Source organism: Cydia fagiglandana, chromosome Z (genome assembly GCF_963556715.1).
Source record: "Cydia fagiglandana chromosome Z, ilCydFagi1.1, whole genome shotgun sequence".
Lineage (NCBI taxonomy): Eukaryota > Metazoa > Arthropoda > Insecta > Lepidoptera > Tortricidae > Cydia > Cydia fagiglandana.
Genome location: NC_085959.1, coordinates 39,398,030 through 39,424,819, shown reverse-complemented (window position 1 = coordinate 39,424,819; position 26,790 = coordinate 39,398,030). Strand labels below are relative to the sequence as shown.

Below are 26,790 nucleotides of genomic sequence, written 5' to 3'. Positions count from 1 at the left end.
CTCTATTGATAGGTGAAAACCGCATGAAAATCCGTCCAGTGGTTTTTGAGTATCGCGAACATACATACACACAAACAGACAGACGAGGCGGGGGATTTAGTTTTATGTTTAAACTACACGTTTATAACCTCAGTTGGCAGATGGCAGCACTAGTTTATTCAAATCCCGAAATATAAAAGGCAGCCTATGTAAGGTGTAGTGATTTAAGTTTCGATTGGCATTTTAACTATATATCAATGATTGTCATCTTGGCTATACCCCAGGAGTGTGACACGCCACGCTTAAGTTTAAACATCTTAACTAAATCTAAAAATACATTTTTTCACTCGAATCATAAAAAATCAGAGCGCTAATATTTTTTCAATCCGTCCAAACATGTGCTAATTCCATCATGACTTAATATAAACCGAGAAAACAAAACGTCCCATCAGCCTTTAGCGTTATTGGCGCCTACGACGTTTATTTTCAAGCAACTTATACCATAAACATATGGACCAGCCGTGGGAACAGAGCAGTGTTAATTACGAAACCGTTAAAGAAAAATGTATTAACTGTAAATATGTTTAAAGTCGACTTTCCTTTGGCTGGGCAATTAAGTTGCTAATGAAAACTAAGTATAGGTACGGCGTTTGACGCTTGAGAACATTTGGTGAGACATGGTATCATCTTGGTATGATGGGCATAGTTTACTATACGTCTTTCTTTTTTTTTCTGACTAATAGAACAGCTATTAGTACCAGTCCAAAATAATTTTGGGAAGCTATTTCAAAAATCTTTTCAGGTGTCAAAAAGTATTACATATAAAACTTCAACAAGACTCTTGTTTTTTGGATTACAATTTCTAGCAACGAAAACTTGTAACAGACATAAATTTATTATGTTACTTGAATGTTCACGTCAAATTCATGTTATTTCAGAATGTAGTTTTAAAATGAGAGTGTAAGTACCAAAGAATATAATACTCACTAGTAAGTACGATTCTATGGCGGCAGCTAGGTTCGAACGAGTCTTAAAAGCCTACAGATTCTGGCAAGCCCAATTTGTCATTAAAACAAAAATATATAATCATGCCAGCACTATCGTGAGGCAAAGGCATTATGATTCTCTCTGTCTATGTTTGAAATGAGACAGTCCCTGGCCAAACTTTATGTAGACACTTTTTTGGCCGAACCCAAACGATTGCAGCGCCATCTGCGTATCCTCATTACAATTTACAATTTGTATTAAGTATTCGTTTGACAAATATCAATTAAACACTCATTAGATCCCATTCTCACACATTCCGTGATTATCGATTCTGGTACAGAGGATTGTCATGAATTATTTACAGTTAGTATTCAAATTGATTTCTCATATATTGATATTGGCTGCAAATTGTGTGCATACTTATAATTAAATCAGTAGAGGCATTCCAGAAAAGTGTCGGGTATATGACGCAATTTTTAGGGTTCCGTACCCAAAGGGTAAAACGGGACCCTATTACTAAGACTTCGCTGTCCGTCCGTCCGTTCGTCTGTCACCAGGCTGTATCTCACGAGCCGTGATAGCTAGACAGTTGAAATTTTCACAGATGATGTATTTCTGTTGCCGCTATAACAACAAATACTAAAAACAGAATAAAATAAAGATTTAAATGGGGCTCCCATACAACAAACGTGATTTTTGACCAAAGTTAAGCAACGTCGGGAGTGGTCAGTACTTGGATGGGTGACCGTTTTTTTTTTGCTTTTATTTGGTTTTTTTTTTGCATTATGGTACGGAACCCTTCGTGCGCGAGTGCGACTCGCACTTGCCCGGTTTTTTAACCCTTTAGGGCTGATTTAGACGGCGTGCGTACTTGTATACGATTTTAGTTTCATTGAGGTCTATTCATTGTATCGTATTGTATCCAATTCAGACGACCAATCAAATACCGCAATGTAATTAAATTTGCATACGAGTTCTCGCACCGTCTCGTCTAAATGAGCCTTAAGTAACACATTTTTCAGAAGCGGCGTCATGTTTTTTTGGTAAGTACCTACGGTTAATTGTTTTTGGTGTGATAATAATACTCAGTCTATCTATTAAGCCGTAAGTGAAGCCATATGTTTTTAATGTCCCCAAATTCATTTGACATGTGTTATTTAATTACTTTTTACCCGACTCAGCAAAGCCCAAGGGAAGAATTATGTTTTTAGTAATTAAGTGATATTATATGTAAGTATTTGAGTGTATGATTATACAACAGGGTCAAAAAAAAATTCGTTGCCTTGTTTCTGACCACTCTGAAATGCTTCTATTTTTGTATTTTCTCAAATAATCAAATAAATATTATATTGTGTAGAATACATAGAATAGATTTGATACTATAAATCTTAAAAAATTAGATAACGCAATAAAAATCGATACAACTACTGTCATTGTAGCATAAACGTGATATTTTAATGATAAAAAAAAACATGAAACGAAAGCACTTTCTGAATTGTAAATTTGGAATTTTTGTGGCTTAGCTTAGGAGTAGGTAGTTATAACGCATACAGCGGCTACCGTAACTTATGGAGGCGTAATATTCCAAGGGTGTCACATGCACGTTACCCCGCGAAACAGTATGGTCTTTAACGAGCACTAACAGGAATAGTCCGTTATTTCACACTTTAAAAATAACCCTAAAAGGAACTGAACTCGAAAGAGCCATTAAATCCATCCACATGTACTTCAGATTGCCACATGGGGTGCTTTAGTCATGGCGGTTCCCACAATATGACGTCACTCTATGACAAGCAGATTAATATAGTTACGGCGAAAAATATGTACAGTCAACGGTAAAAATATGGGTTGTACAGTCAACGGTAAAAATATGGGTTGTACACCCATATTTTTAACCCATAACCCATAACTCTTATGTCAGTGAATTAAGAACTATGGGACATATTTTTGAGTAAGCTGTCTACACCCATATTTTTACCGTTGACTGTATAATATAATTGGTCAAGCAGATCTTGTCAGTAGAAAAAGGCGGCAAATTTTAAAAATGTAGGCACAAAGGGATATCGTCTCATAGAAAATTTGAATTTTTACGCTTTTTTCTACTGACAAGATTTGCTATATTTAGAAATTTTGTAAGAGTTGCGTCTTTCAAATATTCTAGTGATTTTTTTCTAATGCCTATACCTAGATAAAGCCAATTCGTCGCGAAATAAAAAAAAAATTAAAAGATTTAAATAGACCATAACAATTCGAAAGCCAAGACGCTCATTTTTATTGCGTTCGGCTTGAGATTCGTGTTTTTGAGGTTCTACTGTATTTCGTGCACACAATCTATAATATTTGACACCATCGTCTGGCATAAAATTTTACATAAAGCTGTTTAACAATTAAAATAGGCAGGTGAAGTTTTGTACTACACAATGACATCGTCGAATGATGCTAAAAGTGCCCCGGACGCTATTAGTTAGTCAGTTGTTCGAAACTGTCAACTTTTGCGTTTAACTGACAGGCTGATATCGTCCGGCGAACTGGTAATCTGTGGGCCCCTTAAGTGTCATGCCAAGTGCCACGTTAAGTATGGAGCTATTGGAGCTTATAGGGATCGCATGCATTCTTACTGCCAAGTTTGTGTAAAGATCGCATGGACAGGGTCTACTTATGTATGTAGCGTGGACAGAGTCTACTTATGTATGTAGCGTGGACAGAGTCTACTTATGTCGGAATTACTTTGTCAATTTGCAATATTAAAAAATAGAAAGTTCACCGACCTCACGAAGCCCGCGAAAAGCGCGTAAACGTAACCCACCATTTTGTAACCATTCATTAACTCCATTACGCAAAATGGCGGCCAATTTGAAATGTAGGTGAGATGAGTTATTTCCTCTGCGTAGTTTTTTGCTACTGTGAAAGTGTAATGCTAGTTTGTGATGTGTTTTTGGACGGTTTCGTGTAGAACAAAGGTTTCTTATAAAACATAGCGTCCCGCCCTTCGGCTTCCCTTGATAAATTATACACCTAAACCTTCCTCAAGAATCACTCTATTGATAAATAGGTGGAAACCGCATGAAAATCCGTTCAGTAGATTTTGAGTTTATCGCGAACATACATATATACAGACGCGATGCATTAAAATGCGATGGTTTATCTTAAACTGAAGTAAGAAATATTTAATCATAATCGTCTGTAGTTTTTTTTTTGACAAAAACTTATTTCAGTGTTGTTCCGTAATGATTACATGACCGTTGGTAAACAATTTAATTTATCTTTAGATAACAATCCTGTTAGGCATCAAATTATAATCAAACCACAAAAAAATATGGAAACTTTCCAATTCAGGTGCTTTAGCCTATAGAGGGAGTACCTATTACCAGCGTCATTTTCGTGCCTACTGACAGCAACACCCTTAATTAACCACAGATGAACCTTAATGTCTTAGCAATAAGGTTTAAGAATGGACAGTTTACAGTTGGACGGTTACTTTCGCATCGTGATAGCTCGGAGCTACAGTTGACTTCCCGGGTTCCTTTAGTTTAGTCTATAGCGAATGGTTCGGTTCGATATTTAGCCGTACGGTCGTCATCAGTTATATCGGAGCGGCCAAGGCGTTCACAAATATCTGAACACACGCTTACCCCCTTATTCATAAAACTTTACGGGCCTGATTTAGTTAAATTATGGTTTATCCCTTTCTTACAAATACATAAGTCAAAATAACAGACAAAGACAGATTATTCATAGCTAGTTTAGGCCAGTAACGCGTTTTTGAATAGCGCCTTATTTATTGTATGTACATCTAGTACAATAAATAATTCTTTAGTAAAAGTGTCCAATTTTATTACAATTGTAACACTTTAACGACTTTACCCATCGGTATTTGACTAAAACGTCTCAATAATCGTACTGTAAAGTTGAGCACAACCTTTTAAAAATAGAATTTAAATACACATAGTAAATCAAGCGCCTGCGCTGCCCGACTCGAAAGTCGACCGTGGCCTGAGGCCATCACGCAACGCAACTATAATCGTGGTATACACTGTATAGCTACATATTGTGCTTGTAAAGAACTGAACAGGTTGGTAATACTGTATTGTTGACATTCGAGGGGTAGTTAATATAGGTCCAAATGCATTAAGTTTCATGTTTTACAAAAATTACAATTATATTTCATTATAAAATACTTAATTCAACACGCAATGTATCATTACTTTGTTTTCAAGAATAATAAAGCGTGCAGATTATTATGAACACCTGACCCGCTTAGGTACTTACTGCTGGCTGTACGAAGGATCGTATTAGTCCGAAGATTGCAAAACAAAACTAAGCACAGTGTACAATACTAGTATAGTATGTTATTATAGGACTTCCACGAACACTATTAGAATACATTTAACCGAATAAAGCAAGGCATGAGGACGGAATGGCGGGTCTACTAAAAAGGCTTAGAGTTTCTTATTCCCAACGTACTAGATAGGACATTATGGCTCACCAGTATAGATGAAGTGCATAATTGATTTCCGTCGTATTTTCTCGGAAACATTCGTATTTGTCATGCTACTTCAGCCAAACTCAGTACTTTTTGTACCGAGACTGGCTGAAATAGCAACGTTCGTACGTTTCCGTGAAAATGCGGTGGATAACAATTATGCATTACATCTGTAACAACGCCTTGAAAGAGATAGTTCAACGTATAGAATTCTCTGTCTAACAAGACCTATGTCTGACAGTTGAAGATCGTGAATCGTGTTGTCTCTTTTGACATAAGACGTTCTCTTAGTCTATAGAATGTGCCAAAATTACTGCTTGGAGTTTGGAGGATTCGTGAGCTGAGCGCGCCTAAATATTGGAGTAATAGGTATTAATTTGGAGCCACACTGACGTTTTACGATATTATCCAATAGATACTGACAATAAAAGTGGCCAAATGTCTACACATAAAGACAAAGACATCGTGTGAACGTCTTTTTATGAAAATATGACTTTTTTTTAATTGCTTTCCCCTCTTGTGTGTATTGGCAGGAGGGATTTTGCCAATGACGACGTTTTAAGACGTACCACGCACGATAAGAATGTTCGGTGAATAATTTTGATTTGATGATAGGGATTGCGAAAGAGCGTGTCCATATTTTGGCAATATGACGTTTGTTATGACACTTGCGCACTTTATTCTGTCAAAGTCAGTGCAGCTTTAGATTAGATGGCATTTTTTATCCCTATATTTGTCATTTTCCAAACATTGGCGTTTTCTTGAACGTGAGGTCTACTTAAACTGGCTTGACCAATCACCGATCATCTGAGTTTCGCGCGACCAATCAGAATAGAGCACGGCTTATGAAACGGACCAACTATGCAGCATGACTATGTTTAGAAAACCTGCGTCTTTAGTTCTGTTATGGTCTGTATATTTTCTCGACGAGTTTTTCATTGGCATTTATCGGACATTATCCAAATTTCGTTGTAGACACTTGAACGTTTGAGTGTAGAAACTTAAGTGTCAAATAAGTATGTAGAAGCTAAAGGAATGTTACTTTTTTTAAGTACCTACAGATGACGCGTTCATTATGAATGATTAATAGAAGAGGCACCTCCTATACGACTAGACATTCGTCTGAATTGTATACCGCTTCGTGTATGTGATGTCAAGTTGTTGTACTCTACAACTACTTGTACAAGCATAGACTAGGAATCCTCTAAACCGAGTTTAGAGCAATTATTTCATGCAACCGATGATGCCAAAAACGTGGGGGTGCGCGGGACGAGGTGAGCGAAGTCCCGTGCCGTGATTGGTCCGTTCAAAGACACGGACGTCACACAAAGACACTTTCGACTCGAACATGGAGTAAAATTGCAGTATGCGTGGCAGAGGGGGAACGCGACTATGCTTGTCTGTGTGTACAAGTAACTCACCTTGCGGACACTCGCACTCGTATCTCAGCTGGTCCAGCGGCGTGCACGTCCCGCCATGCAAGCACGGCGACGGCTCACAGGGCACGTACTCCGCGTCGCAATCCCTCCCCGTGTACCCCGGCTCGCACACACACGTGTACGACCCGTGCGTGTTGAAGCACCGGCCGTGGTGACAGGGCCCGGAGCCTGAGGAGGTGCACTCGATGACGTCATCAGTGCAGCGGGCCCCGGTGAAGCCGGGAGGGCAGGCGCAGGAGTAGCCGGCTGTGGTCGTGTTGTCGGCGACGCAGCGGCCGCCGTTGCGGCAGGGTTGGGAGGCGCAGTGGTCTTCGTGGGAGCATTCGGCACCTGGATAAATTAATGATTAGTTGATTGGTTTGTTATTGACCACACCGCAGCGTCAAGCTAAGGTCTTAGTCTCACTGTCAGGTTGTGTTCCTTTGAACACCATTTAAGTGTGCGTTGGGCTGGAGCTGTGCGCGTCAGTTGACGTCTTTGGCGTCAAAAGAGAATGGGACAACTGTGGGCAGAATCTGAATTATAGATCAAAGCCTTTCTGAACGATGGCGTCGCTGAGGATATTCTCAGTTGCGGTGTGGTCGCTGCTTTAACATCTAAATAAATAAACGACAGTTCAACACTACGAGTAATTGTGTTTTATTTAACGTTATTTAATGGAGAATGAATATTCATCTAATTGAAAGGATCTTGAATTGAAATAATGACATATATCGTATTGATGATTGCTGTTTATTTTTTCAATCTGGATAAATATCATTAAGTGAAAAGGAAAATAAAATTTATTTGAAAAATAAAATAGTTAGATTTTCGAAACTTAGAATCTGTTCCAAATGTAAATAGTTATCATATCAGAAAAAAAAGTTGTTCTAGGATCTAAAGTAGATAATTCCTGTTTCCAACATAACCTCATATAAATTGCACAATGACTACAATATTATAACGCGCGGCATTCTAGAATTATTATAATATTATGGAAATGACCGACTAGCATGGGTAAGCCGACGGCCGAGATGTATGAGGTCAATAATAATGTTCTACAATGATTAGTTTTGCAATTTATTTTATTATTATGCTTAGACTTGGACATATTTTAGCTTTAGGATATAATTCAACACTTGGATACTACAATTTATGTGTTATGTCACTCTCGCGTCTGTGATGAATAAACGCTGGTGGCCTAGCGGTAAGAGCGTACGACTTTCAATCCGGAGGTCGCGGGTTCAAACCCCGGCTCGTACCAATACGCGAAATGAGTTTTTCGGAATATATGTACGAAACATCATTTAATATTTACCAGTCGCTTTTCGATGAAGGAAACATCGTGAGGAAACCAAACTGATCTCAATAAGACCTAGTTTACCCTCTGGGTTGGAAGGTCAGATGGCAGTCGCTTTCGTAAAAAATAGTGCCTACGCCAATTATTGGGATTAGTTGCCAAGCGGATCCCGGGCTCCCCTGAGCCAGCGTGAGGAAGATGATGACTACGAAACTTAAATTGGAATACACTAAAGAAACAAAATTATTCTCACAAACAAAAATTTGCTACCGAAAAGCTCCCTAAAATGAATTCACAAAAATTCGATCAAATTTAAGACCGTGTGACATTATTTTAATATCCTTTGCATACTAAGCAGCACTAATGTTCTTTTTACAGCCAAATTAAGAGGCATAATGGCCAGACAGAGGATTCGTATCTCTAGATCTAAGTTATAAAAGTGACATAAAACACCAATACACTGTTAAAAGTCTTTGCATAGTAACAAAACAAATAAAAACCGGGCAAGTGCGAGTCGGACTCGCGCACGAAGGGTTCCGTACCATAATGCAAAAAAAGGCAAAAAAGAAAACGGTCACCCATCCAAGTACTGACCCCTGGATGAGAGAGATACAGCCTGGTGACAGACGGACGTACGGACGGACGGACGGACAGCAGAGTCTTAGTAATAGGGTCCCGTTTTACCCTTTGGGTACGGAACCCTAAAAAAGGAACGAAAGATCTTGATACCCATAAACGTTCTCCATTTATTAACATTAGTATTACATTTAGGTAATTTAAACATAACACTTAATGTTAATAACATTCGACGTGCATTCGACGTTTACTAGTCGCTTTTTGTTGAAGAAAAACATCGCGAAGAAACCTACTTACTTATACATACATCTGCGAAAAAAATTCAAAAGTATGTGTGAAATCCCTATTTGAGCAGCGTTCGGAGCCCAGTTTTGCATTATGTTTTGAATGATGATGATGATGATTGGCAAAAACTATCCTATGTCCCTCCCCGGGCCTTTCAGACTTTCGCATTTATAATATTTTTTAGTAGGGATATATGACGTTATTTATAAACGCGTCTGTTGGTCTATATCTGTCATTTTGTTGACATAAATGTATTTGTAAGAAAGGAATAAAACATAATGTAACTCCATAAATAATTAAATAAGGAACGTAAAGTTTTATGATTTATGAATAAGGGGGATAGTCTGTATCACAGACATATTTAGTCTCTCTTCTGCAGCTCATTTGTTAACACACATTTCACTGACCATCTAACCCCACATGATCTCTAACACCAAAGCCATAAGGTCCCCAACCGTCCACATATTTACGACCGCTTCGGCCCAGGGCCTACCGCGAATCACGTTCGACGTGTAGACTTCCTGTCACACTTATGTACGAATTTACCAGTGCGACAGAGAGGCAACACGTCGAACGTGGTTCGCGGTAGGCCCAGGGCGGACGTTAAATCAGAAACCTCCGAAACCAGTTTGAAATTAGAGCGTGGTTTCCTCGAGCGTTCACTGGCTCGCGGGCGCTGGTGTTGAAAGGGCGTATGACAAAAGTTAACAGAAAATACTATACAATGATATATTGTCTTCGGTTACCGCGATAGTTACTCATGAAATAAAACTATTAAAAGTACACACACTACCACACTGTGGTACTACTGGTAGTTATTCTTCAGTCACCCTTTGACCACGAACGCTGTAAAGGGTTCTACGGATGTAGTATGAATTCAATATACGCGATATAATACATGGTGTGTCTGCCCATGGGGCTTTAAATCCAGGATTTGATTTTACTCGCTAAATTGAGCTACTTTTACTAAAAATTTGGGCTTTTCCATAGAAAACATCGACATCTAATCAGCCAAAATGTATGAAAAAGTAAAAAAAAATTCGGGTTTTCGGGGTTGGTGCCATAATAAAAGTAGCTCAATTTAGCGAGTAGAATCGAGCCCTGGATTTAAAGCCCCATGGTCAGACACATCCTGTATGTTTCAATAGTTTTATTTCACGAGAAAATACTATATTTTAGAGAACTCCCCGGCTCTCACCAATCCAATGCAATCCAATTGGTAAAGTCAGCGTCATATATTAGGTAACACCCAAAGTATTCAAATAGTTCGGTACATTCGGTTCCGGCTCGTACCAATGAGTTTTTCGGTACTTATGTACGAAATATCAATAGATAAATTACCAGTCGCTTTTCGGTGAAGGAAAACATTGTGAGGAAACCGGACTAAACCCAATAGCGCCTAGTTTACCCTGAGGGTTGGAAGGTCAGATGGCAGTCGCTTTCGTAAAAATTGGTGTCTACGCCAATTCTCGGGATTAGTTGTCAAGCGGACCCCAGGCTCCCATGAGCCGTGGCAAAAAAAACCGGGACAACGCGATGAAGATGATGATGATTATATTTTAGAGAGAATGCTTTTCCATACAAATGTAGTACATTTTCCTTCCTGGATAATCTGGATATTGACATTATGGGAGTTGTTTTTACATAATTTTACATATAAATAAATTGAAGCAATATTTCATATGAAAAGCGGTGCAAAATATGTCGCATATGCAGCAGAATGAACATGAATAGAAATCGCATGGCTTGCAGGTTACAATGATGAAAAGCCGATGGTGAAGTCGCATGAGATATATCGCAGCGGCCGTGGTGCTCAAAAATATGCTTTTCTCTGTCACTCTTAATACGCCTTCATTGGAGTAAAAGAGAAAGATCCCCGCAATTTGCTAATTTCGGTTTTCGCAGTAGCCCCTCTGAACTCGCACTCAAACGCCTCGATAATAGAGGCGTGTTCAGATATTTGTGAGCGCCTTGGCCGCTCCGATATATCTGATGGCGACTGTACAAAATAGATAAATACATATGAATGCAGAACGCCAAGAGTCACACGAATCTAGACGCTGCCATACAATCGAAGTTATGTAATTTAAGCATGTATTTTTAAAATGAGTGCGTTACTTCAATTGTATGGGAGCGGCGGCGGGCTTGTGAGATTTTTAAGATGATATACGACTTTACCATGCAAATGTTACTGTGCATTTCGTGAGTTTGTCTATCTAATTTGAATACTCCCCTCATCTACTCGAAGGTTAGCTGGAAAAGATCCCTTATAGGGATAAGTTCGCCTTTGTACCTTTATTTCTGTAAATATTATGTAAACCTGTGTTGTGTACAATAAAGTGATTACTACTACAAATCAAGAGAGGAATGATGGCATGCAACTTGTAAACAGATCCTTGTACAGTCGCCATCAGATATATCGGAGCGGCCGAGGTGTTCACAATATCTGGACACGCACTCTAACGCCCTGATGACAATAGAGGCGTGTTCAGATATTTGAGAGCGCCTTGGCCGTCCCCATGTATCTGATGGTGACATTACAGTCAACAACAGAGCTATGAATACAGGCAAAGTGCCAAAAATATGTATACACGACCTTAATGTACAGGCAATAAAGTACTGTATACATAGTTTTGACACTTTGCCTGTATTCATAGCTCTGTTGTTGACTGTACAAACCATCCATTTATTACAAAAGGTATAAGGTCCACCGATGGACAGTCAAGAGTGTGGGCGATGGTATATCTATCAAAAAAACTCGTTGACATTGATGCCAGTGTCATGGGAACTAAATCGATATAAGTATTCATGTCTGTCATCTGTATTTATCTTTGTGTCGTCAATAACAATAGGATAGAGTCGGACTAAGCTAGCTTTGCATAAATTTTGGCGTTGTCACCATTAATGTGGCGCAGAAGCGCTGGTGGCCTAGCGGTAAGAGCGTACGACTTTCAATCCGGAGGCCGCGGGTTCAAACACCGGCTCATGCCAATGAGTTTTTCGGAACTTACGTACTAAATATCATTTGCTATTTACCAGTTGCTTTACGATGAAGGAAAATATCGTGAGGAAACCCTACTAATCCCAATAAGGCCCGCGGAACCCAGGCGCTCATGAGCCGTGGCAAAATGCCGGGATAACCAAAGAAGATGTCATCATTAATGTCAAATTTCTATGAAAATATACGTGTATATCGACACTCACACTTTGTTTTATTCAAAGACGGTGCAAAATTACCTTCAACAGACTCTCAGTCTCTCATGTACTAAATGTACTGACATGACACATTATAAATTCAAACTGATTTTTTTAGGGTTCTGTACCTCAAAAGGAAAAAAGCGGCCAAGTGCGAGTCGGACTCGCGCACGAAGGGTTCCGTACCATAAAGCAAAAAGAAAACGGTCACCCATCCAAGTACTGACCACGCCCGACGTTCCTTAACTTTGGTTAAAAATCACGTTTGCTGTATGGGAGCCCCACTTAAATCTTTATTTTATTATATTTTTAGTATTTGTTATTATAGTGGCAACAGAAATACATCATCTGTGAAAATTTCAACTGTCTAGCTATCACGGTTCGTGAGATACAGCCTGGTGACAGACAGACGGACGGACGGACGGACGGACAGCAGTCTTAGTAATAGGGTCCCGTTTTACCCTTTGGGTACGGAACCCTAAAAACGAAACCCTTAAAGGATCAGTCTATAACCGCTATTTAGGTACACAAAACTGTGTCTATTACTGTTGGCCGTGTGCATTATTATCGACATCGACTAAAGTATGTCACATAACATAATCGAAACATAGCAATTACAATTACGCTAAAAATCTTAAAGAACATGGGAAATGATTGGATACTTTCCATTCACTTTCACTTTAGACATAGCGAGATAAAGCGTAATAATTGTCCACAATTTTCCCTATAAATCTTCTTATCTATCTTGCTTAATCTTGAATGCAATTTTTTAAATATTGTATTTGAGCTTACCCTAAGCTTTTTGGTGTTTTAAGTTTTTCTTAAAACTCTTCGGCCTTCACGGCATCTTTGTCGTATATATTAAAACGAAAAATAGCCTTTTAAATGTTGAAGAATTGAATTGAAATTTGGTAATTTTCCGTTGTTCTTCTAACTATCAAGATTTAATCTTCAGTTTCAATTAACTGACTATCAAAAAAAATTATACGCAGAATCGAACTGTCGCAAGATTCCTTCATTGAAATTAAACTAAAGATTCAGTTATTTGAGTATTCGAGCAGCCGCAAGCCTGGTCCATAATTGGAATGGCCATATAAAGACGGCGTGGCTTTTTATACACATTCTCTCAACTACGTCGCCAGGCTTTTGGACTTTACCTTCTATTCCCACTAATAGGAACAAAACAAAGTCACTTTGAAAACCTGATTGATATTTTCAAGTTGAGTTTGACATATTCACATCTATGTTGCGTGAATTAATTCTTGACTTAGTTTTGATACTTTTGTTGACATCTTATACAAGTTCAATATACCTATGTAGGTATATTAAATGTGTTATTTCGTTATTCATCATAATTGGAGTTATATCTGCCTCTAGATTTTATTGAAAATAAACATAACATTTATTAACAGAAATAATACTAAATTAAATAAACATATATATAATATACACATATTTACAAGTAAAAAAATGGGAGCTAGGTCGGCGCCAGACGGTATAGGGTGGCCAGAAGGCTGGTTACATTGCCTCGCTGTAAGGCGATGCAATTCGCTGGTCATTGAAAGAACCAGCCACATAATTCGTAGTGAACAATAATTCTCTTTCATCGAAATAATTTTTCTACAGCTTTCTCGAAGCTACAACTCAAAGCCGAAGTCCAGGCAATTAAACGAGTAGACAACAGGTTTCAATTAAAAACCGCTTTCATTGTGCTCATAATTGCTTTAACATACACACTATTGGAGAAACCTGTCTACGTGTTAGAGAATTTATTGTGAACAGATCGAAATCAAATGGCGCCCTGTTCTTCGCACGTCTATATCGTCATAAAATTATAATGAAGAAACATGTGAAAATTGGGAGCATTTCACCAGGTATCGTTTTAACGCTACTCTTTAAATTTTTCCTGAGAATGCCAGTAAGCGGAGTTTGAATACGAAACACGTAAGATTTTTAAGTCAAGCCTCTGAATACCATCACTCCGAAAATTGTCTTCTTAGAATTTCACTGGCCCGTAAAGTAGACTAACGACTTTTTCAAACCGTATTAATTAGACAGGGAAGGTTAGTCTACTTTGCAGGCTAGATACAGTCGCGGTGCTCCTATCCTAAGCCTACAGCGAAGTATCACAAGAGTATCGTTTGTAACCCCCGTGGTGGAGTGTCACCAACAACAAACATAACCTCAAACTCTTATTAACAATGCGCTAAGAGACTCTCCACATTAACGTCTTTTGAGCGTCGCCGGCGTCTAGTCAGAGCTATGGAAAATGGTGTCGATGCCAACGTTGGGGCAAACGTTGCGTCAAGCAGCATCCATAAATTTGACGAGACGCCGATGCTCGGGAGACGCTAGTGTAGGGTATGTCTATAAGTAAAACCTGCGGCTAAAAATCGCACTCACCAGTATATCCAGGTGGACAATCGCACTCATACGAATGCAGCGACGTCAGCCTGCACGTAGCTCCATTCAAACACGGTGCAGAGTCACAGGCTGCTGGCACCCTGATCTCGCAGAGCGAGGCGCTGAAGCCAAGTGGGCAGTCGCAGGCGAAGGAGGGCGGGCCGCCGCCGGCGCCCGGGCGGACCCGGCAGCTGCCCCCGTTCTGGCAGCGGGGGCTGGACTCGCTGTGGCAGGGGTTGAGGTGCTGGCAGAACTCGCCGGCGTAGCGGGATGTGCAGCTGGAAAGAAAGAAGCGAATCAGATCACTGTATCAAGGGCTAAGCATGACGTCTGATGCTGGTCTCATGCATCAAAATTGGAATCAATGACTGCGTACAACAGTGGCAGTCTCTGCTGCGTGTCGAAGTAAAGTACCATAAGTAAGACTAGCATTGATAATTTTTTACTTACTAATCGAACGAATAGTAGGACGACTATTATTATACCTTTTTCAAAAATTAGCAGCAAATATAGGTATCGTCTTGGGTCGTCCCATTCGTTTTTCGTCAAGTTCTTAAAATTAGTCCTATTCTGCTTCGGTCACCCATTCTACATTCTTTACAATCGTCGGTGGCTTTCAATGTAGAATGAGTGACGAAAGCAGAATAGGACTAATTTAAAAACTTGACGAAAAACGAATGGGACGACCCAAGACGATACCCAAATATACTACTTTCAATTTATTTTATTAGCTTACAAATTAAAATTATTTATTAAATTAAAATAGGCAACACTATTATACTCGGCATTTATCGCTCTCCATCAAACAGCAATGCCCTTGAATTTATCAATTCGCTTAGCCTTTACTTAGAATCTATTAAGTCAAACAATAACATCATCTTAAGTGGAGATATAAACATTAACCTAATCTCTAGAGTACAAGAATCTAACTATGAATGCGAAAACAGACTGAACTATCTTAACATGCTATCCACTCATGGCATATTGCCTGGCCACTCATTACCAACTAGAGGAGGTAGTTGCCTTGACCATGTAATGCTAAAAATAAACAATAATAAATATAGTGCCTTTGTTGCTGTCTTGAATACCTCCGTTTCTGATCATAACACAGTTATCCTATTACTATCTAGCTTCAGAAAGGAGAAACTGACTAAAAAAAAAACCGTAACTATTAATTATGAACTGGCTGTCACTAAGCTTCTAGAGAAAAACATAAGTACCCTTTTAACTTGTGATGACCCTAACACTGTAATCAAACAAATGATTATAAAAGTTAAAGAATCCCTAAATGATAGCAAAATTGTAATAAAATTACCAAAAAGCCGTCGTACAATCAAACCCTGGATAACACCTGGGATACTTCGCTGTATAAAAAACAGAAATAAAATGCAGCTTAGACTTCGCGCGGATTCCCAAAATCAGGTTTTGAAAATTACCTTTAAACGATATCGAAATTACTTAAATAAACTTATCAAAAAGCTTAAAAGAAGGTACGAAAGTCAAGAGCTTGCAAAAGTGGTAAAAAATCCCAAGGCACTATGGCAAACGATTAAATCCATAACGCACTATAAGACTAATAAAACACCAAACCAGGACTTGTTAAAATGTAAAGAAACCCCACTGTACTCTGTCAACCACGTAAATTTTTACTTTGCAAACGTTGGTAGGAACCTAGCAGAGGACATTATAAACACATATCCTATGATACCTGGCAATCACACTCAAGGTACGAGTAACATCATACACCCGTCTTCATTTGTACTACTAGATACAGACGTTCAAGAAGTAGAAAATGTCCTAATGTCACTTAAATCTAATAGTGCGTCTGGGTGTGATGAAATTCCTACGCAATTCCTCAAACTGGCTAAAGTAGCAGTAGTCCCAGTAATCTCCCACCTGGTCAACTTGTGTTTTCATAAAGGTATATTTCCCGAAGTGCTTAAACACTCGATCGTAACCCCGGTGCACAAGAGTGGGAAAAGAGAGGAACCAAATAACTACAGACCAATTTCTGTTCTAACTGCTTTGTCCAAGGTCGTAGAAAAACTAATTAACAAACGTATAATAAGTTACCTTAATAAATTTAACATACTTTCAGACTGCCAATACGGCTTTAGACAAGGCAAATCAACTGAGGACGCAGCGATAGCACTTACTTCTCTAATTACGGACATCGTGGATAAAGGTGAAAAATGCCTCGCAGTTTTTCTGGACCTCAAAAAGGCTTTTGACACGGTGTCCCACCCCATTCTTGTCAACAAGCTGGAAAGGATAGGTTTTAGAGATAAAAGTTTAAAATTGCTTGAGGATTATCTAAAGAATCGCTCGCAAAAAGTGAAAATTGGAGATCAAGTGAGCGATGACACACAAGTGCACTTTGGCGTCCCGCAAGGCAGTGTTCTTGGCCCCACTCTGTTCCTTATATACATCAACGATTTAACAACCCTCTCTGTAAGAAATGGTCGGATTTTCTCCTATGCTGACGATACCGTGGTTGTGTTTAGGGGCAAAGGCTGGGATAATGTTTATAGGGATGCGGAAATAGGACTAGGTAAAGTCTCCAAGTGGCTTGCGTCTAATCTCCTAACTCTTAACACGTCTAAAACTAATTTTATATGCTTTTCCAAGTACGATAGAAACCAGCCAGCTGATAATATTGACCTCAAAATACATCACTGCGGCCCCAACCCAGCACTCTGTGAATGTCCTATAATTAAAAAACAAAATTCTATCAAATACCTTGGAATTCACATAGACCAGAGATTGTCCTGGCACCATCATATCGAAAACATAAATAATAGAATACGTAAACTTATATGGGTATTTAAAATTTTGCGATATGTTACCTCAAAAAAAAATTATTAAACCAACTTTATATTTCATTGGCTCAATCAATCATGTCCTATTGCATAACAGTCTGGGGAGGCGCAACAAAAACTAAATTTCTAGAAGTTGAGAGAGGGCAGAGGTGTTTGTTAAAGGTAATGTATTTTAAACACTTCAGATACTCTACAAAGGAACTCTATGGTATCTGCGACTTACTAACCATGAGAAAACTTTATATTTTGCATATACTACTGAAGCTACACAAGACACTTAATTATATACCCCTTACCCAAAATCGTAGAAGGAATACTACTGTAGTGCCCTTACCTGGCTGCAAGTCCGTTTTTGCAAAAAGACAGTTCTCATACCAATCCGCTTATCTGTACAACAAAGTTAACACGAAAACAAACATATACCCGATGACAGTTTTTGAGTGTAGACAAAACCTTATGCAGTGGTTAAAAAATCTAAACTACGATGAAACAGAGGCTCTACTACAAGGACACGATATATGTTTTTCAAAATAAAATAATAAATATCCAACAATATCACACATACACACACACACATACTCACACACGCACACATACACACACACACACACATACTCACACACACACGCACGCTCTGAATTAATGAATTTATGCATGTATTTAATGTTGAAATTGTAGTTTTATTCCATTTCGCTATGCAAAAAAAAAAAATTGTAAATATAAAATTTGCAAATATGTAGTTAAGTTTATTTTGGAAACAGCTATTGTAAACCTCAAATGGAAGAGCGGGGTTTCCTGACACAGATGTATGTAATTCATCTACTAGGAAATTCCAACCATATTTTGTAATTGTAATTTGTTTGTTACCCAAATAAACATTTTAATTTTCATCATTTTCATTATTAGCTTAACTAGCTTAGGGGTCATCCATTAATTACGTCACACGTTTAGGGGGAGGGAGGGGGTCAAGAAAATGTGACATATTGTGACATGGGGGAGGGGGGAGACACAAACTTTGTGACGTCACTTTAACTTCATCAGTAACCGAAAATTTATTTAAATTATTTAGTTCGCTGTACATTTAAATAACAAGTTTTTAAAACGAAAATAGTTTTTAATCGTTTAATTTTCTTTCCTAAGCAGTTTTGGGTTATAAAATTACTAATATTTATATCGTCAAAAATATTTTGATAAAATATTAATAATACTTATGTAGGTACTTACTTAATTCGATTTGGCGATTTCGTATTAAAAATGTGACGTCACACTAGGGGGGGAGGGGTTTGCCAAATGTGACCAAGTGTGACAAGGGGGGGGGGGGGAGGGGTCAAAAAACCTAGAAATTGGTGTGACGTAATTAATGGATGACCCCTTATGACCCGCTGTACGATTCTGCATTGACCTGGCTACTTATTCCTAAAATTTCTCCTATTAACCCTATCGGGATGCTATTCGATAAAATCTTAAAAATCTAAATAGCCAGCAAAATGGAAAAAAAAATACTGGCAATAAGGCTCACTTGGTTCCTTCCTTCCCGGACTCTATGAGCGCTTAATCCTAAAATGTCTCCTATAACTATCAGGATGCACCACCATAAAGCTTTTATTTTAAAATCCCCAGCAAAATCGCAAAAAACTGTCAATTAGGCTCGCCCGGTCATATTTCAATAAGCAACGCCCGCGCCGTGTCGCCGCTATCTCAGTTATTTATGTGCGCGGACGCACGACCGCGCCACCGTACAAACCTGTATGACCCGCGCTATTGTGCCGGATTTTAGCTTTCTGACCGACGAGGGCCAAAGTCTGTCTGGGCGGAAAAAGATGAAATTTTGAGACTTAATTTTGCATTGAGACATGTATTAATGCTTGTAAATATGATCTGTTATTGCCTGAGTAGCTTTCAAACTAACGAGAATGAGTATTAGTCTGGCAGCACGGTAAAAATGGTATCTTTTATGGACACAATATAGGATTTGATTGTCTGTGCATTTGCCCCCCTATACACTTATTTGGACTGTCGTGCGTCAAAGAGATTTCTGACCATAATCAGTGCACTAATTTTTTATTTATGTCTAATGAAACTTAGATGACATAAATACTAAAATTTCACACAAAACACCCGTTTTTCGCTCCACGACGCCCGTACCCGATCCCCGTATCCCTACATATTTGCGAGCGTGGGTGGACGGCGTCGCCCACGCCGACCGGTCCAGCTACCCTGCCAATCAGGTAACACTAACTCCATTGATGAACCTTATACCGTCGGGATAAGGCTGAAAAATGGTCAGTTTACAGCTGCTTTATCCCTCGAGTTGCTCCGTGTAATAACACTCCATAGTTCAACCTTAAGTCTTGGTAATTAAGGTTTAACTCAAGTCAGTCCACAGCACCTTATCCCTAGTGTCGCTCCGTGTAAAACCATGACTGTAACGCGTCTAAAACTGCAACGCGCATTCGTTGGTGCGATGATGAGCGAATACGGCTTTTCGGTTTTGGATAGCATATGTGACCTTTACAATTAGCATAGCTGGGTTCAATAGCCGAAGTGGGGTGTGAAATATTATGCTCATACAAGGTAAAGTGATCCTTTTTTTAAATGCGATTTCTTAAAAAACGTCACGTTTCAGAAAGACTTCAGTCCGTCCGTCGGTTTTCGACAATGAAGAATAGGTTAAAGTGTTTTTCACAAGCTTGGGTATCTGTCATCTCAATACAATTTTGTTTTTTAAGGTTATAAATTGTATGGCGACCATCGTACCCAAGCTATGTGAAACATACTATGACAGCAACATGAATTAGACACTAGGCGTCTAATATCTCGACGACTTTTTAAATAAATAAATAGGTACCATTACAGATGTAGTGCATAATTGTTTTCATTCGTATTTTCTCGGAAACGTTCGTATTTGTTATGCTACTTCAGTCACCCTCAGTACTGTTTGTACCGAGACTGACTGAAATAGCAAGACACGTTATGCAACACGAGTGTACTGACTAATGACAATTATATTGACCCAATTTGTGAAATCAAAGTGTCATTTTAGTGCAAACGGATTAACTGTCATTTTAGCATGTGTGATTTAAAGACACAACAATTAAGTGGGTAGGTACTCCTACTTTCATAATAATGTTAACGCCTCAAGCAAAACCACATAATTAAGTATTGCACGATATCGGCCTGATAAATGGTATTGACTTTATTTACGTCAGTATTACCATAAAACGTGGGTTGCTGCCTTTTCGTTAGCACCGGGGGCGGGATTACGGGATATTATGACTTATTACAGTTCGGTTAGCTGCCTACACTGTTTGTATAGAGTCTGAGTTACAGTTTGTTTAAATAAGGATCAGATCACATTAAATTTACCTAGGATTACTTCACTGGAGCCTGTGCGGAAAGATTCACAGAATGTATTGCTGTTTCCCGTACATTCTACAATTTTTCTTTTTCCGCACAGACAATTTTTTTTTTTTAATTTGGATATTTCTATGTTAATTCTACTCAGAATCAAGAGCTCTTTTGATCCTAATAGGAGAAAATAGTGTGTAATGTTTATTTCCTTTCCGTTACCATATTTTTCATAAACTTTGTTTGACCGTAATAGAATGAAAGCACACACACACAACACAATTTTCGTCCTATCATATCATATCGAAAGAACTCGTGATTCTAAGTAGAAATAACCAAAAAAATGCCTAATTTGGAAAACAGTGAAGTGAAAAAAGCTTATTTAATCACGTGAAGTTCTGACGCGAAACCACCTATTACTACGTCACAGCGTCATGTCATACCAAACTTTGTCTTATTGGATCCAGATATAAGAACTAAACAAATCCGATGTATTGTGTGCAGTTGGAACCAGTTCACCTTACTAGACCTAGGCGAGACGCAGATTTAAATTGGTCTCATCTCAATCAGTGCAGAAGTGCGTAAGTGGTCAATTCATAGAGTGATAAGGACAGTAGTATTTCTGTCTTCCTCATCTTAGTTCCTGGTTCGTATTATAGGATTATCGCTTTACCACTTTAATCCCAAGAAATGACATAGAGTTAGACCAAGAAAAGTCTGCAACGGTTTTGATAACACCCGCAGTGCGCTATTTTAAACGTCAAACTTCTATGAGAATACGACGTGTAAATATGCTTCGTATATGACATCTCTTTCAGTTTCATTTTACTAAATCTCGTCAGAGTTCGAATATTTTGCCCACAACCAGAATAAGACCCTCGACACTCCTTTCTACACAACACGGAGCTAACTCAAGTTAGTTTAGAAATTGGAAATTCGGACAAAGCTCAGTAACAGACTATAATTCTATTCAAATTCACACCCTTAAGGCATATTTCAACCAAAAAGTCGTAAGAACATCACCATATGGAGAACATATGCCTTTATAGAACTGGTAGAAAAGATACAGAGAAAAGATATACTCCTTGTACGGTGAGGGCGTCGCACGCACGCTGTCACACAGTATCTGATAAAACGTGCTTACGCAAAACATACCTTATGTCAATAGCTTTAGAGGCTTTTTGCTTTCGTTTTTTTTTGGCTTCACTATAAACAATTGCGAATCGAGCACCCTAAGTTTTCACACGAATAAATAGTAATTTAGAAAGAATCGTTGAAATGTTTAATGCTAACTAGCAGACATGTCACGCGAATGCATTTACCTATTGTACTGCAACATGAGCGCAGCATGACTACACGAAGTGCGTAAATCAACGAATTTAGACTTAACTACATACTTATAATACATAGAAGTCTGACTAAAGCTCAAATATTAACAAGTCGAATTCGAAAGTGCGAGAATCAACGAACAAGAATAACTATAGATTCTATAGAAGTCTAATCAGCACTCAAAAATGACCCAACGTGTATTGTGCCACGAGCGACTCCACCGCGCGCAGCTCGACGGCTCGGCCACGACATTGCGCGACTTGCGACAGCGGTAGCGATAACCATAGGTTGGAGCGAGACTCAGCGATCGTAATACCTTTCGTTCCCACCTATGGTTGTCGCTGTCGCCGTCGCCAGTCATGTATGTAATGTCGTGGTCGGGCCGTGATAACGACAAATATTGTAATGCGTAACCGTTTGTTTCTATCTGTAATTTTGACATTTGTTTGCACATTAAAAAATAAGAATATAATGGTAACTAAATATTATGAACAAGGGAGAAATCGGGCTTGAAATACGCCTCTGCGCTGGATCATTCCTTAGCGTAGGTTCCGGATTTCGGCCAAAGAATAAAGCATTTTCGGACTAAGTTGAAACGGGATTTTCAATCATATTTTGATATGCATAAGGGTCATAATACAAAAGCGTACGGTATAATAAAAAAGAATTTCGCTCATAACTCCACCTCAGGTAGTCGGCTGCTTTTTTATATCAATTAGCGAAGATTTTGGACTTTAGTTTATTTTTGGACCGAAAAGGTTTTTGATGACAATGAAATTGTCTCGGACTTTTGAGCGATTAATGGAAAGAAAGGTTTAGGATTTTCTCGGATTTTTGTGCATTACAATAACGAAAGCGCGAAAATGGAAAAAGAAAACTTGTTTTTTTTTTGGCAAATGACAAGATATCACTACTAAAATGCAATTTCTCAGTTTAAGAATAGGTAGAAAGAACAGTTGCTGAATGAATACATTAAAGTTACACACACATGCATACCTAGCGCCACACCGGCTGCGTGTGCGTCGACGTGCACGTGCGCGTACGCTAAAATGTTGGAGCCGTGCACGCACACGTCACGCGAGCGGTGTGCCGTCTCTCATAAGAATCTGTGTATTAGTACCTGTACTTAATACCTTAATAAAATTCTAAACAGTTCTATGTGTACACACTAGGTACAGTCAACAGCAGAAGTTGCTAAGCGGGTTAGTGTTCAAAATAATCTTGACGCAACTTTATTGTCAAGAGAATAAGATCGTGACAAGGTTATTTAGAACACCCGGCCCGCTTAGCAACTTCTGCTGGTGACTGTACTTGATTATGTATGTGTGCGTGGCATCTTCCAACTTTGAAATACCTATTACCTACATAGGACCCATTAGGTCTTCAACTATGTATTAGTCCTAGTTTTTGTCCTGTACAGTTACATTACTACTATGGACAAGACTCGTATCAAGAAAAACCCAAACAGATCCATGTAGACGTAAGTCGTATTAAATAAAAGGCTGATACGCCGTTTTAGCTAAAGCCGTCTTAAAGATGATTAAACTTAGTGCAGTTGAATTAGGACTTTATTATTAGTGACATGAGGTTGATTTTCCAATAAGAAAATCGATGGACATCTTCTGCCCGTGATATCTCGGTTCCTGTTACCTTTGCAGTTATTTCTTAAACATATTATAAGGGCGTAAACGCAAAGTCCTTATATTTTAATGTCAACTTTAAATTGATAAGGGTAGGGTGTGTTTTTGGATGAGTGGGCATACGAGTTAAGCGTCTGTATTAGCTGCTGGTAATATGTAACAAGATACGCTTAGTGCTTCTTAAGTTTCTTATTTAAAATAAATACATTTTTAGGGTTCAGTAACGGAAATCCTGAATGTTTAATCTCTTAGTATGAGCATTAAAAATTTAAATACTGCGAGTTATTAACATCAGTTACACCAATGCACCTTAATTAAAAAGTACAAGTACAAGAATCATCCAAAGTCCCTGCAATAATTAGTTTCTTGTTGGCAGACAAACAATAGACGTATAAGCCCAGTAGCGTGCGCGTGGGCATCCCGACGTCCAAGGGGCTAACATCTGAATGGCGTATGTGACGTCGCCATAAATATGTAGGTACTTACAAGCCCTTTAAGGGGTGGTCATCAAGGCTCGGGAAAACGTCCGTCATTTCTAGAATACCCCGTTCCGTACAACGAAACCTTCTTTATGATAATGATTAAATATGCCCCAATGACCTCCGTAGACTGAACGAACATTTTAAACTGATAAATGGGTCCTAAATTAAGTCCATAACAGAAATATAAAGGGCAAATTACCTAGCGTGGTACAGACATGTGATGCGGAGGGACGAAAGTCATGTGACGAGAAAGGTAATACGAATTAATGTGGAGGGAGGTACGAGGAAAAGGTGGACTGTGTGAGAGATGATATGAAACGCACGCAAGTGAATGATGATATGACGGGCGACGCAGCTTTTTTAGTAAAATTATTTTAAGTTTAAAATATCATAATAAGCCACATCAGGACGTGATGATAAGTTTCTGTAGAAATAAAAATCTCGGTCTGATAAGTTGATAACAATGAAAACTAAACTTGTAGGTATTTCGCCCGTTTTCGCTATTTTTCTTTCAAAAAAAGGAAATATGAAAATGAACATAATGCCACATCCTTCAATAATCAATAGACAAACCTCTATAGAACCAAAGTGCATTTTATTCCACACATTCCTTAAACCCCTTTATTTGTAAAACGATAATTTTCCTACCAAATCTCCCGTCACTTACGCCGTTTCGGAATCGACGCGTGCGCAGAGCTTGTACAATAAATATCTCCTCTACACTGCCACTATTTTAGTCCTAGCCTTTTGTATGCAAATTTATATTTGATTTATTATGTAGCTTCTGTAGCGCTTTATTTTTGTATTTTAACCGGTTAGGACTTTCGATCCGGAGGTCGCGGGTACAAATCCTGGCTCGTACCAATATGTTTTTTGGAACTTATGTACCTACGAAATATTATTTGATATTTACCCCTAGCTTTTCAGTGAAGGAAACATCGTGAGGAAACCTGCATACATCTGCGAAGAAATTCAAAGATGTATGTGAAGTCCCCAATCCACATTGGGCTAGCGTAGGGACTATAGCGTCTATAGCCCAAGCCCTCTCGCGCATGAGAGGAGGCCTGTGCCCAGCAGTGGGACGTATATAGGTTGAAATTATTATTATTTAACCGGTTAGGGTGTAGTCACAGTTTTGCAAAAAGCAGTGCCCGCATCAATTCTTGGTAATGCCGAAATCGGAATTCGGTATTTCGGATGCAATAGCATGCAGGGGGTTTTTAAGTTTTATTTGCCAATACAACAAATCGCCAGGTGACAACCGAAGCTCATTAATTACGACCACATGTAGAGCCAGACCAAGACAAGTCTGCAACGATTTTGATAGCACACGCAGAGCAATCACTATTTTAAACTTGTATGAAATTATGACATACAGTATGTGTCTGACCATGGGCCTTTAATTCCAGGGCTTGATTTTACTCGCTAAACTGAGCTACTTTTACTATGAGACCAACCCTAAAATCGAGGAAAAATTTTTGGCTCTTCCATAGAAAACGTCGACATCTGATCAGCCAAAATGTATAAAAAAGTAAAAAAATGTTTCGGGATTTCGGGGTTGGTGCCATAAAAAAGTAGCTCAGTTTAGCGAGTCGAATCGAGACCTGGATTAAAAGCCCCATGGTCAGTAACACCCTGTATAAAATAATACTCGCACTGCGTGTGCTATCAAAATCGTTGCAGACTTTTCTTCTACTATTTTCTTCTAACTCTACTATTTTATTTCGCAATTAGTGAGTTTTCGTTATCACCGGATGATATTATCTTACAGCAACATAGAGATGTAGCGAACAATCCTTTGCCATTGTATATTCTCGGAAACGTTCGTATTTGTCAAGGTACTTCAGTCGACCTCAGTACTTTTTGTAGGTACTCAAACTGACTGAAATAGCATAACGGGTTCGGGCGTTTCCGTGAAAATACGATGGCAAAGTATTATAAAATCAGTGTGCAAAATTGACAAACTTGCATACATTTTTAAACAATATCTTCTAACATGGCTTGTAACTAATCCTTTGTCCTGCTGAAACCGGTATGGTCCTTCGGACCGCAGGGTTACCAACTTATCTCGAACCACTTCAAAAAATCGTGAAATTGTAATTAAAATATTATTAGAACGAGTATTTTCTTTGTGTAACAATCTTTAGCAACGAAAAGTAGTACTAGGGATACGAGTATAGATAGATATATGTTATGGCTCCTCTACACGATGGGCCAGCGCCAGCCACTCCAAGGGATCAGCCATGCGGTAGAATGAGATAGCAATATCACCTGCCCCCTCTAACGCATAAATACGTCCCTTGGAGTGGCCGGCGTTGGCCCATCGTGTAGAGGAGCCATTAAGTAAATGGTCATGCCAATCATCACGTAGCTAGAGTTAGACCAAGTCTGCAGAGATCTTGACAGCACACGCAGTGCCAGTGTTATTTAAACGTCATAATTTCAGAGAAGTTTGTCGTTTAAAATAATACCCGCACTGCGAGTACTGTCAAAACAACTGCAGACTTTTCTTGGCTTTTAAATTTAAGCGTGTAGATTTAAAATGA

At 38.8% G+C, this 26,790-nt stretch overlaps 1 protein-coding gene across 1 annotated transcript in view; it reads right to left on the bottom strand.

The window, feature by feature from the left end:
- The window catches only part of LOC134678433 (neurogenic locus Notch protein), a 171,351-nt gene that overhangs the window by 44,017 nt on the left and 100,544 nt on the right, over positions 1–26,790 (bottom strand). The window contains exons 3-4 of the mRNA XM_063537009.1: positions 14,627–14,904; positions 6,871–7,218 (exon numbers count right to left, since the gene is read on the bottom strand). Of these exons, the coding sequence (XP_063393079.1) occupies positions 6,871–7,218; positions 14,627–14,904 (626 nt within the window). The remainder of the gene's footprint in view (positions 1–6,870; positions 7,219–14,626; positions 14,905–26,790) is intronic.